The sequence below is a fragment of the Pygocentrus nattereri genome, chromosome 26 (genome assembly GCF_015220715.1).
Source record: "Pygocentrus nattereri isolate fPygNat1 chromosome 26, fPygNat1.pri, whole genome shotgun sequence".
In the NCBI taxonomy this organism is placed as follows: Eukaryota; Metazoa; Chordata; class Actinopteri; order Characiformes; family Serrasalmidae; genus Pygocentrus; species Pygocentrus nattereri.
In genome coordinates, this window is record NC_051236.1 from 19,081,575 (window position 1) to 19,092,765 (window position 11,191).

At 39.2% G+C, this 11,191-nt stretch overlaps 1 protein-coding gene across 1 annotated transcript; it reads left to right on the plus strand.

Annotated features, from left to right (window-relative positions):
- Nucleotides 1-1,148: 1,148 nt before the first annotated feature.
- On the plus strand, nt 1,149-7,573 carry apof (apolipoprotein F). Its single transcript, XM_017720293.2, has 3 exons — nt 1,149-1,340; nt 2,629-2,916; nt 5,267-7,573. Exon 3 carries the CDS (start codon nt 5,311-5,313, stop codon nt 6,613-6,615), a length of 1,305 nt encoding a protein of 434 aa, XP_017575782.2. The 5' UTR covers nt 1,149-1,340; nt 2,629-2,916; nt 5,267-5,310; the 3' UTR covers nt 6,616-7,573.
- Nucleotides 7,574-11,191: the final 3,618 nt, after the last annotated feature.

The following is an 11,191-nucleotide window of genomic DNA, read 5'->3' on the forward strand; positions in this document are numbered from 1 at the left end:
TAAAAAAATCTTAAGTTTTATTTTTGAAAAAAATCTCTTTACATTAAGTTACAAAGCAAATAAAGAATGTTTTCATCCTCTCCTGTAAAGTTGCCATTTTGGAGATATTTGTTTTTCCTTGGACAGCGATGACACATCCACTTCACACATGTCTTTTGATTTTGTGTATGAACACAGTGTATATTCTTAGGCACAAACAAAAAAATGATGGGGAAGAATATTTAAAACCAATAATGAATAACATTCCTATTTTATTGCAATTACAGCTTTGAGACATATACAGTAAGAAGTATTTAGATTTTTGCACCATTGTGGTCTGATACTGGTTCATTACTCTTGGCAAGCTGTTTTGAATTCCCCAAGGTTACTAGGGTCCCTCTAAAATGTCCTCAGTAAATTTTCAATGGGATTCAAGTAAAAAAATCTGCTCCATTAGTTACAATAATCTTTGCCCCAGATTCAGTTTCTTGGCTGATGAGACAAAATTTTCTTCTAATAGCTCCCGGCATGTCTTTTTCAACAAAGAATAATGCTGCAGAGTTTACTGAAAATCAGCCCAAAATCATCCTCCCAAATGCTCCCACCTCTGTACATTACAGTGGGTGTTCTCATGATCAAACATGCAGTCACGACAGGCATGACATCAGGCCCCACCAGTGTGCAAAAACCTATGATGATGTGTGAAAATGGTCTTCATCCTTGATAAAATGTAACAATATTATTTGGGGATCCAGATGGTCCAAAACTATAATCACACCTCTATAAAAACACACAGGGAACTATAAACATTTGAAGTGTTTATATATGACATCTTATAGGTCACTGCGTCATGTGTTCTCCACTAGAAGGACTCATTGAGACATGTTACTGAATTTTCTTGCACTAGAGGGCACCTCATCATAATTTATTGCATTTTTTTAATACACAATCATTTTTTTCATATGTGGATGGCAGCCAATAGTGCACTTCCTCTCATTTTTCGCCAGTCTAGATGGCACTTTAGCCATGCTTTTTCAACCATGGGACACCCGGAGAGAGGGGAGGTTGGGTATTTGCCCTCCCTGCTGTCCCCAGCACACCTGATCAGAGTACATTAATCCAAAAGACTTCTGACTACTCCAGGTGCAGTTTGGACTAAAAGTCTCTTTGTTTTATGCTTATAAAATACTTTCTTGGTCATATTTTAAGTACAAAGTCATTGGGACATGTCTCAATATTTAAAAAAGCCAAAAATTAAAATGTGTTTCTTCACTCTGTCAAAAAAAAACTAAAAAAAGTTATATTTCCAGTTGGACCTTTGGACCATTCCCTGTGATCTGGCAGTGTTTGAGCTTCTGACTGTGAGTTCAGGGTTTGGGTCAGGCTTCACATCGGTGGCTGTGTCTAGCAAGTGACCTTTGCTCAGGTGTTAGAAAAATGCACAAGAGAAAACCAATTGCTAAATACCAACAGACAATTTTCACTTAAATAAATAATAATAAATAAAATAAATCAATAAATAAATGAAAAAAATATATAGCTTAAAACTTCAGCAAGAGTTGATAAATAAAACCCCTTTAAAAATTGCTTGGAGAAAGCAAACTTGTCTGTCAATGAGAAGAGACAAACTACTTATTAAAATGACTTGAAAATAGTAGAAATAGCTGTAACAAACGACATGCAGGTAGGATTTCTTCTCATGCATACTGGATATCTTAATTGGGTTTGAGTTTGCGGTTAAAACTGACATTATGTTTTAATCATTTTGCTGTGTGTATATGGGTGCCTTTAATTACACAAAGTGAAAGATTATTTTGCATGCCGTGATTCTGAGGGTAGTTACAAAAAGCGAATTCCAGAGTTTAAAAAAAAGGCCTTGCTTGTGATTTGTGTGCACAGATGTGACCTTGAGTTGTGCACATGTTCTGGGAGTGGGAGATTATTTTGCATTTTTGGTCTCTGTGGTGCTGTGAATGGCATCTGAAGAATATATCTGTAAGGAACAATGAGTGAGAGTTTGGATTCAGAGAGCAGCTTCATTTAAAGCGAAATTTTACAGATTTTTCAAATTTCTACATAATTCATGAATAAATAATAAATAAATAAATAAATCTACTGATATAGAGTCATTTAGAGCGGTTTGACGTGATGTGTTGCATCATAGACAAACTTACTGACTCAGATTTCTTTACAGTGGTGGTCACAATGACTTGAACACAAATATAGCCATTTTATTTACTGTCCAAAACAACCAGTGAACCCACACATCCTCTGAGTTTTATATATAATCTTGATAATGGGGAAATATTGGTACATCGAGGGGGAACTATTTGCATCAACCTCTCTGCCATGAACAGAAACAAATGTCTCAGGCATCAGACAGTATATTGGTAAACATTTTGTGTCATGCGTTTCTGTGTGGGTGCTTTTAGAGGCAGTAAACACTACAAACGTCTGCTTCCTCTCACCACAACTTTTAACAATTCTGACCTTGTAAGTTTCTCTAGCTGGGGCATTTCACATCAAACCACTCTGAGTTTATTCACATCTTAACGATTTCATTTTGGAGAAATGTTGAAAAATCAGTGTAATTCCCCTTTAAGTTTTCTATACTGACATTTAACTGATAACACACATATCTCTCTCAAGCACACATGTATGCGCACACGCAATCTTCTCAGGCATGTATGAAGAGTGCTGTAAAATATCTGGGTCAGAGACAAAGGATACCCATCCCCTATGGTTCAACAGAGAGGAGGAAAAGAGAAGAAGAGTGAGGGAGAGAGAGAGGGGGACACGGGGATAAACAAACAATACGCCTTTAGAAAACATGGACCCTCTCCACGTGAGCCAATATTCCCCAGTGAGAAACGAGGCCAAATCCAGAGAGAGAGAGAGAGAGAGACTGTCACACACTGTCGGACAGAGAGGAATAAGGTAAGAACACAAACTGTTTTTATTCTTAGAGGAATTCAACATTTTAAAGTGTTGACATGCAGCAATAAAATGAACTGTAGGATCTAAGCAAATTCATCCTGCAGCACTTCTGAATTTCATCTATATCCTCTTGGTCAAATTATAGTTTTACTGATTTTGTTTATGTGCAGAATGTAACACACAGGGAAAAAAAGAAAATGTGTCCTGTGCAAAAGTTATATTTTATGTCTTATTATTTCTGATATGCTAAACTAAATAAATAGACAACTTGTGTTAAAATGTGCAGACGTGTTCCCTGTAGAGGATGTATACTTACTTGAATTAAATCATCACCCTATCTAAATGTATATTCTCTGTAGAGGATGTATGTTTATTATCACTTAGAAAGTCAACAAAAGTCATTTGACACTGGGTATGCGAAATTGTAAAAAAAATGTAATTAAATAAACAAGTTTTTAACAATATACAAACATTAAATGTATTAAATTATCCTACCATGTCAGCAGCACCATAAATTCAAATAATTAGTAGGAAGTTTTAGATTTGCCCAGAAGGATGAATAGAACTGTACCCCAATGGTTGAAATACATCTGGAGATAATACAGCTTTCTGTTTCTTGTCTGGTTTATAATATTTAATCTACATTGTATACAATATTACAATTATTAAATAAACTAAGAAAAACTACGAACTATGAACGTTTAAGCTCTAGCACTACTGCGTCAGATGGAAACTTGGGAAACAACACTGTTTTTTAATAATTGTGGGTTCTGATTATGAAAGAAATCACATACACAAAGTTAATTATCACACTAAAGTCAACAGTAGAAACGCTTCACTGGAATTTGGTGTTTGAAACGGTTTGAGGTAAAATGGCACAGGTGGAAAAGGGAGAGACTGGCCACACTGAGGCTGGAATCATGCCAGACATTGTGCCCCTGGGATAAGGACATTTCTGTATCTAGTTCATTGATATAATCAACAAAAACATGGACATTATGTACCAGTTGAAGACAGATGATTAAATTCTGTGTGCAGTATGACTGAATGTGTAAGGCTGCAGTGCTGCAAACTGCATTCCTTACTATGCTTGTTGCATCACTATTGAAGATTTCCATTGGAGTTCCAATTGAGTATCCCAACAAATCACAGCTGTTCACACAGTCTGATGAATTTGTGTGTGTGTGGCCTCCCACCCACACATACACATGGGTTCTATTTGCACATAGCCCCTGCAGAGTCCAGCTGCATATATTTCTATACTGTTTAACTTCCTCTGAGGGGAATAGTCACGCATCTGCACTGTCATATCAAAATACTAATAACATAATTTATTTGTTAATTAATTTATCGCTTATTTTACAGCATTTACATTTACATTTACATTTACAGCATTTAGCAGACGCTCTTATCCAGAGCGACTTACAAGAAGTGCTTTGTCAATCTAGAGAAAGCATCTTTGCTAGTTACCAATAGCTTAGAGAAAAAGACAGTCCTGAGCTCAGATGCTGCTAGAAACACAGTCACTGCAGACACCAAGAGAAAAAGAAAGAGTTGAACGCAGAACTCTGTCCATTCAATGCAATACAATAACAATAAGATTCAATACAATAAATAAAATAAGTGCAGCTTATAGTTCAATGCTCATTTAAGTGCTGTGTAAAGAGATGAGTCTTCAGTCTGCGTTTGAAGACAGCAAGAGACTCTGCTGTTCAGACAGCCAGTGGGAGTTCATTCCACCACCTGGGTGCCATTTGAAAAGACCAGCTGCCCTTTACATTGTGAAAACAAACTTAGTGTCACTGCTGAGCTAAGATTGGTCCACACATTCAGCCAAAAGCATCCTGTGGCCAGACACTGACCACTGATGAACGAATTAACTACACACGTACATGCTGTCTACATTTGATCATCATCCAAGTTTACTAGTGGATGACTACAGCAAACGATCCAGCAACAGATGAGCTATTGTCTCTAACTTTGCAACTAAGGTGGGCCAAGGTCTTGTACCAGCACAACACATGCTAACATGCTACTGACATGCTACCACTCAAGTCACACCTGCTTAGGGGTGATTCTGTAAGGGGTCCTGATCATTGATGAATAGGGTAAAATGGGGCTAACAAATTATACAAAGAAGCAGATGGACTATAATTATATAATATATAATGTTATTATAGCACTGCAAAGTGTACCTAATGAAGTGGTCTTGGCAGTGAGTGTATATTAAATCTGGGGGCCTTTTTTCTCCTCGTATAAAGTTATAATAATAACCTTCACAGAACAGTTTTGTTATGACAGTAACACCATGCATAAATGCCTCCTCACCAATCCCTCTTTTTTCTCATAGAGTTCTTCCTGTTGTTTGGTTCTGCCCATTTTGTGCATATCACCATGGTGAAACAGAGCTCCAAACTCAAGTGGTTGCTTCTGATCTACTTCTTGCTGTCTGACATGGTTCATGCCAGAGCTCCACCCCCTCCTAGCATCAAGAACAGCCTTGGGCCAATCATTTCCACTGCCAGCTTTTCTCCATTCTCTTCACGTTTGCCACAGATGGCCATGAACCAAGAAACAGGGCTGAAACAGCAAGGGAGGGCCAGAACTGATGATAAAGTGAGTGCAGAGGATGAACCAAGGTTAGACTCTGCCCAAAGACTTATCTCCACCCTTGCAGCTTCTCTACATGGTCAGGCCCCTTTCCATGGAAATGTGAGCTGTGCAGAGCTGGCTGCTGGCCCGTGGAGCGGTGAAGGCTTTTCACAGGAGCTGCTGGGCCTTGTGATGGTGCCTGTTCTGTTGTCTGCGGGATGTCCACAAGAAGCTGAGTCACTAGTCAAGAACCTCTATATACTACTTGGACCAGAAGATACACAAGAGCTCCTAGAGAATATTGTGGCTCTGATAAAGCAGAGCAAAAATACTTCTCCCCACACTTTCTCCGCCACTCCTCCTAGGCTGAATGGTTCCTCACAGCACCAACTACAGGCAGTGATGTTTAACATCCAACAGCTAGCAGAGGCAGGGGAGAATATGGATGGGCCTTCTGGTAAAGCCAGTCCCGGGCAAAATAAACAATGTAAGGGCTGGCTGAAGGTAAAGGGCACTCAGTTATTGGGAAAAACAGTTGATAATGGTGGGCATCTCCACCTAAGTGAAGCCAAGCAGGTCTGTGAAAGCCTAGGAATCAACTGTGCAGGTGTAACCAAAGAAATCGACTCCAACACCAAGCTGTACCGTGTCATCTTCAGGCCTGGCAGCCGGGTAGTGCTGCTGGCTTCCGCTAACCAGTCAGAGAGCTGGATTCAGAGGTGCAGGGAGGGGACTGTGCGCAGGCGCAGACATGCAGTTCTTCAGCAAACTTGTAAAAATGAGAAAGAGGAGCGTGTGTATAATGTAGTGGAGTGGATCCCAGGAGTGTCAACACTTTATAACCTTGGCACAGCTGTTTACTATGCATCCGTTAATTGCTCCAACACAGCAAAAGAGAGAGCCATACTTAGCGCCGTGGATCTGGGCACTGATGCCCTTATCGCTGTTACTGGGGGTACTGCAGGTGTGGCTGGATATGCTTTGGGGGCAGGCCTGAAGACTGGTGTCAAGGCAGGAATTAAATACTTGCTAAACAGCATGAATCCAGAAGGAGATCTGCTAGTGAACCAGGATGCCTGGGAGGATGGAATGATCACCATTCAATAAGAATATAGAAATGAAGAGCTGACGATGGAAACTTATGACTAATAGCAGGATGTAAATGAAACATATTTGCTGTCTCCACATGCCTGCTGTTGTGCAAGTTAAAGGATTTTGCACTGATCACACAGTTAGTCACATGGCTTGATGGGGTGCAATCTGATCATTTGATATGAATTTTACATTTGTTCAGTTCAGTTCACAAAAAAAATCGACACAATCTGGTTGGAGTTTTAAAGTAGTTAAAACAGCTAAAAGAAGAAAGACAAAGAAAAGAGCGAGGATAAAAATGAGCTAAAGCCCTAAAGGCTGGACAGCAGTCACAACCCAAATGAAACAGGACAACAAGAACAACACAAAAAACAAACAAACAAACAAAAACAAGTGTTACTGCATCAGTTGTGTGTAGTGTCTGTTATGATGTTCATTTTTGTGGCATTTCTTGCCAATAATCTCAATAACCTTGAACCCAAAGCTGCTTAACTCTATGTCCCTCTTAATAATTTTGTATCTCCCTAGTGTGTTTAAAGTTGTTACACCCGACTACTAGCATATGTCTGTGCTACCTCTCATAGGAATATATAGCAAGTAGTAGCTGGAATGTATAAAAAATATATGTATCTTCCACAAAAACAGACATAGATGAGTATTTAAACAGAGCATTACGTCCAAAAATGTTTGCCGTCTTTAACTATCTACAAAGAAAAGGATAAATCAGGCATTCACTGACAATTGGTCAGAAACTCACTGATCAACAGTGTTTTCAGTTGCATAAAAGATAAATAAAGTAGCCTAAAATGTGGCTTAAATGTAATGAATGCAATGTCCTAAGTATATGTGCAAGATATACATTACATTAACTAATCTTACAGTAGTAAGCTATGTGTATAGGCTTATTTAGTGGGGGTTGTTTTTCCTTGTAAATGTTCAATATTTACAATAAATAACTTCTACATTTTCTGTGTTCTTGCTTTTACCCAATACTTGCAGATTTCTTTTACAACTGGGATTAAACTTCTCTTATTGTTTCCTGAAATGATATACAGGGTAATGAACTTCCTCGTGAGTTTGGGTGTGTCTGAGTGGAAAAATAAACAAGCAGTGCTTTTGTTGGATGTAACCTAAAACCATCCTCAAGTAAGAAGCTCTTAAAGCAAATAAGAGTAAAAAAAAAAAATAAAGTAATGATTTCTTCACAGAATTGCAGTGGAACTTATTAGTACATTAAGTATCAGAAGTTTGTTTTTGCTATTTACACCTTAACACCTGCAGGTTCAGAACATGAAATTGATTTTGAAAATGTGAAGGACTGAATTGAACTTTAGAAGTAGACTTTTAGAATTGTATAAAATGTTGTTTTTAAAAAGAAGCAGAAGCAGTAACGGTAGAAGCAGTAACAGAACATATCACTGATACAGGTAGATGGAGTTCATTAAAACCATCCTTGCAGCAGAACCACTTAATTAAAATAATGATCAAAAAATAAAATGAAATGCCACCCCAAATTCATGGACATGCATTGCTGTTGTGGACTAGCAAACTGTTGCTACAATTGCTGCTGCACAGCTAACCAGTTTCTGTCACAAACATTAGCAAATGGGATGAAACAATACTGGCCTCTTGATTCTGTCACATATCAAAAATGTAGTTCATGTTATCAACCAACTGTATCAAGCAGAAACAGAGGAACCTCCTTATCCCTTTTCATGCGTTTAAACTCTCAATGAACCTGAAGCCAACTTCCTTTTTGCCAGCATCTTGTTTGAACTTTCCTGCTCCACCTTAAATGGTGCAGCAGTCACACTCCAGCACAGCTTCTTGTTCAAATTTTCAGGCACTAGAATGGAACTGCTGCATGATTTAAGTTAGAATGGGAAAAAGTGAAAAGGGAGCCAACGTCAGCATCGTCACCTCTCTGGGGTCTTTCCACCCCAGAAATGCCCATGCCTGATTTAAAAACTTCTTCTTTGTTCTTCAGGTCTTCTCTTTTGCTGTTTCACAGCCATCTCTTCTTGACAATGCACGGAGTTCAAAATGCAGCCCCGTCTCTTCCACTTATCATTTGAGCATGAATGTTTCCTGTTGCTGATTGTCTGGAATATTATTGCGTGACTCAGTCTGACACATTCTAGTTTCTTTTCCACTCAGAAATGGTTCTCAGTGTGTTGTTTTGCATTGGTGCGGACTCATAAGACCGGATACTGTTTATTTTTCTGAATCAGAACCAGGAAAAACTTATAAAAACTACACAAACTAGTAGCTGACTGCTAACATCCCAATAGCTACATGCACAACACCCACCACAAAATACGTTTAATTTTGAAAATGACTCTCTCAACATGCTCTCATCTACTTTATCCTGTAAACGGGTGTTATTTGAGCATCTGTTACTGAAAATGGACCTGTACTGCAAGGGGTTGAATCTGTAGTCAGCTAACTACACTAGCATTAGCGTAGTGCAGCAGGGAACAGTTCAAAGCACCACATACAGAACAATTCTATTTTTTATATTTCTGTCATTTCAGCACCAGTCATTCAATTTCAAATCTTCAGTTCAATAAGATTCAAATCTTATCCTGTAAACTTTTATTTTAAAATATTAGTTAGCTGAAACCGAGTCTATAATTTTACTGTGATGGGAGGCAGTGTACACTTGCGACAGCTCAGACTAGCAAGTTAAAGGCAAAAATACTATAGAACAGAATCAATTTCAGCTTTCTGTTACTCCAATATCAATCAGTTGACCTTGCTCCTGCTGTTATAAGTTTTTAGTGCATCTGCTTGTGATAGCGAAGGAGAAGCGGCTTAGAAGGTGTGTGTGAGCACCAGTTAGTTGAATCAAACCTGTAATGGGCCATTTGGATCTCTTTAGCTAAGCTATAGGACAGAGGAGCTGGTTAGTATTAACTAGAAGGCTACAGCTCCAAACACCACAGAACAGGTTAAATTTCGACTTTCTGTCCCTCTACCACTAACTACTTGACTGTGCTTCCTCAGATTTGTGTTATTATCATCCAAACTTGCATAAACTTCTCCGTTATTGAGGAAAGCAGTTGATAATGGTGGGCATCTCCACCTAAGCGAAGCCCAGCAGGTCTGTGAAAGCCTAGGAATCAACTGTGCAGGCATGGCCAGAGAAATTGACTCCAACACCAAGCTGTACCGTGTCATCTTCAGGCCTGGCAGCCGGGTAGTGCCGCTGGCTTCCGCTAACCAGTCAGAGAGCTGGATTCAGAGGTGCAGGGAGGGGACTGTGCGCAGGCGCAGACATGCAGTTCTTCAGCAAACTTGTAAAAATGAGAAAGAGGAGCGTGTGTATAATGTAGTGGAGTGGATCCCAGGAGTGTCAACACTTTATAACTTTGGCAGAGCTGTTTACTATGCATCCGTTAATCGCTCCAACACAGCAAAAGAGAGAGTCATACTAAACTTGCATCAGTAAAGGTTTTGTCTGTCAGAATCAAATCTGTTCTTTGGTTAGCAAAGCATGCTAGCTAAGCTAATGTTAACTAGCTACTTTTGTGGCTATAAGTGCCATTTAACAATTAGAAATTGGTGTTGAAACTTTGATGTTTATTTAGTGAATGTACAATTGAATTGCTACGGCTGCTTTTCCACTGCAGGGCTGAACGGTTCTGAGCATGGAGGGTAACCACTGCAGTGGCTTATCCACACAGACATGGCTCAACACGGAACACTTAAAACCAAGAAAGCAAAGTTGACTGATTGATGGTGGAGTACCAGAAAGCCAAAATAAGACCTGTTCTGTAGTGCTGTAATGCTATAGCCTGCTAGGCTAAACTAACATGAATGCACAGTGCCTCCCACTGCAGTATGCAGTTGGTTCTAGCCAAAACACCTAAAAACACCTGTTTAGAGGAAAAAGAGTCATATCTGAGACCACAAATTCAAATGACTGGTGTTGAAGTGACAGATGGATAACAAATGTAATTGTTCTGTGGTTCTTTAAGCTCTATCCCATCTTGCCACGCTAATGCTAATATAGTAATCCAGCTACAGTGCAATCCACTGCAGTACAGGCTTAGTAACAGATGTTCAAATAACACCCGTTTACAGGATAAAGACCAAGTGCAGTACAGCCCTGAGAACCATTTGGCTCGACAGTGAAAAAGGGGCCTATTAAATCATCTTACCGAATGGTTCTGTGGCCCTGAGTGTACTAGCTAACCTTGCTGAAATAAATGCGCTGAGCCCAGTTTTTAACCGTTCCATATTGAGCTGTGTCTGTGTGGGAAAGCCACTGGAATGGTTACCCTCTGTGCTCAGAACCGTTCAGCCCTGCAGTGGAAAGGCCTCTGTTCATTCACAGAGCCAGGGCTGTGTATAAACTGATATTTGTTCCTGCACACACACAGGACAGACACCTAGCAGACAGAGTTATTCACTGAATTTGACAATATTGGACTGAAATCACATACTGTGCCTATAATTTACTGAACACAACATGGTGGAGTAACTGACTTTTTTTGTGTGTAAACGTTTTTCTGCAACCCAGTTCTATTAAGTTAATTGAACTTTTTTAGCTTGCATTAATTTCATTGTGCATTCTGACTAATTCCAT

Coding starts and splice junctions, on each gene's coding strand:
- apof (XM_017720293.2), top strand. CDS start 5,311: ATGGTGAAACAGAGCTCCAAACTCAAGTGGTTGCTTCTGATCTACTTC.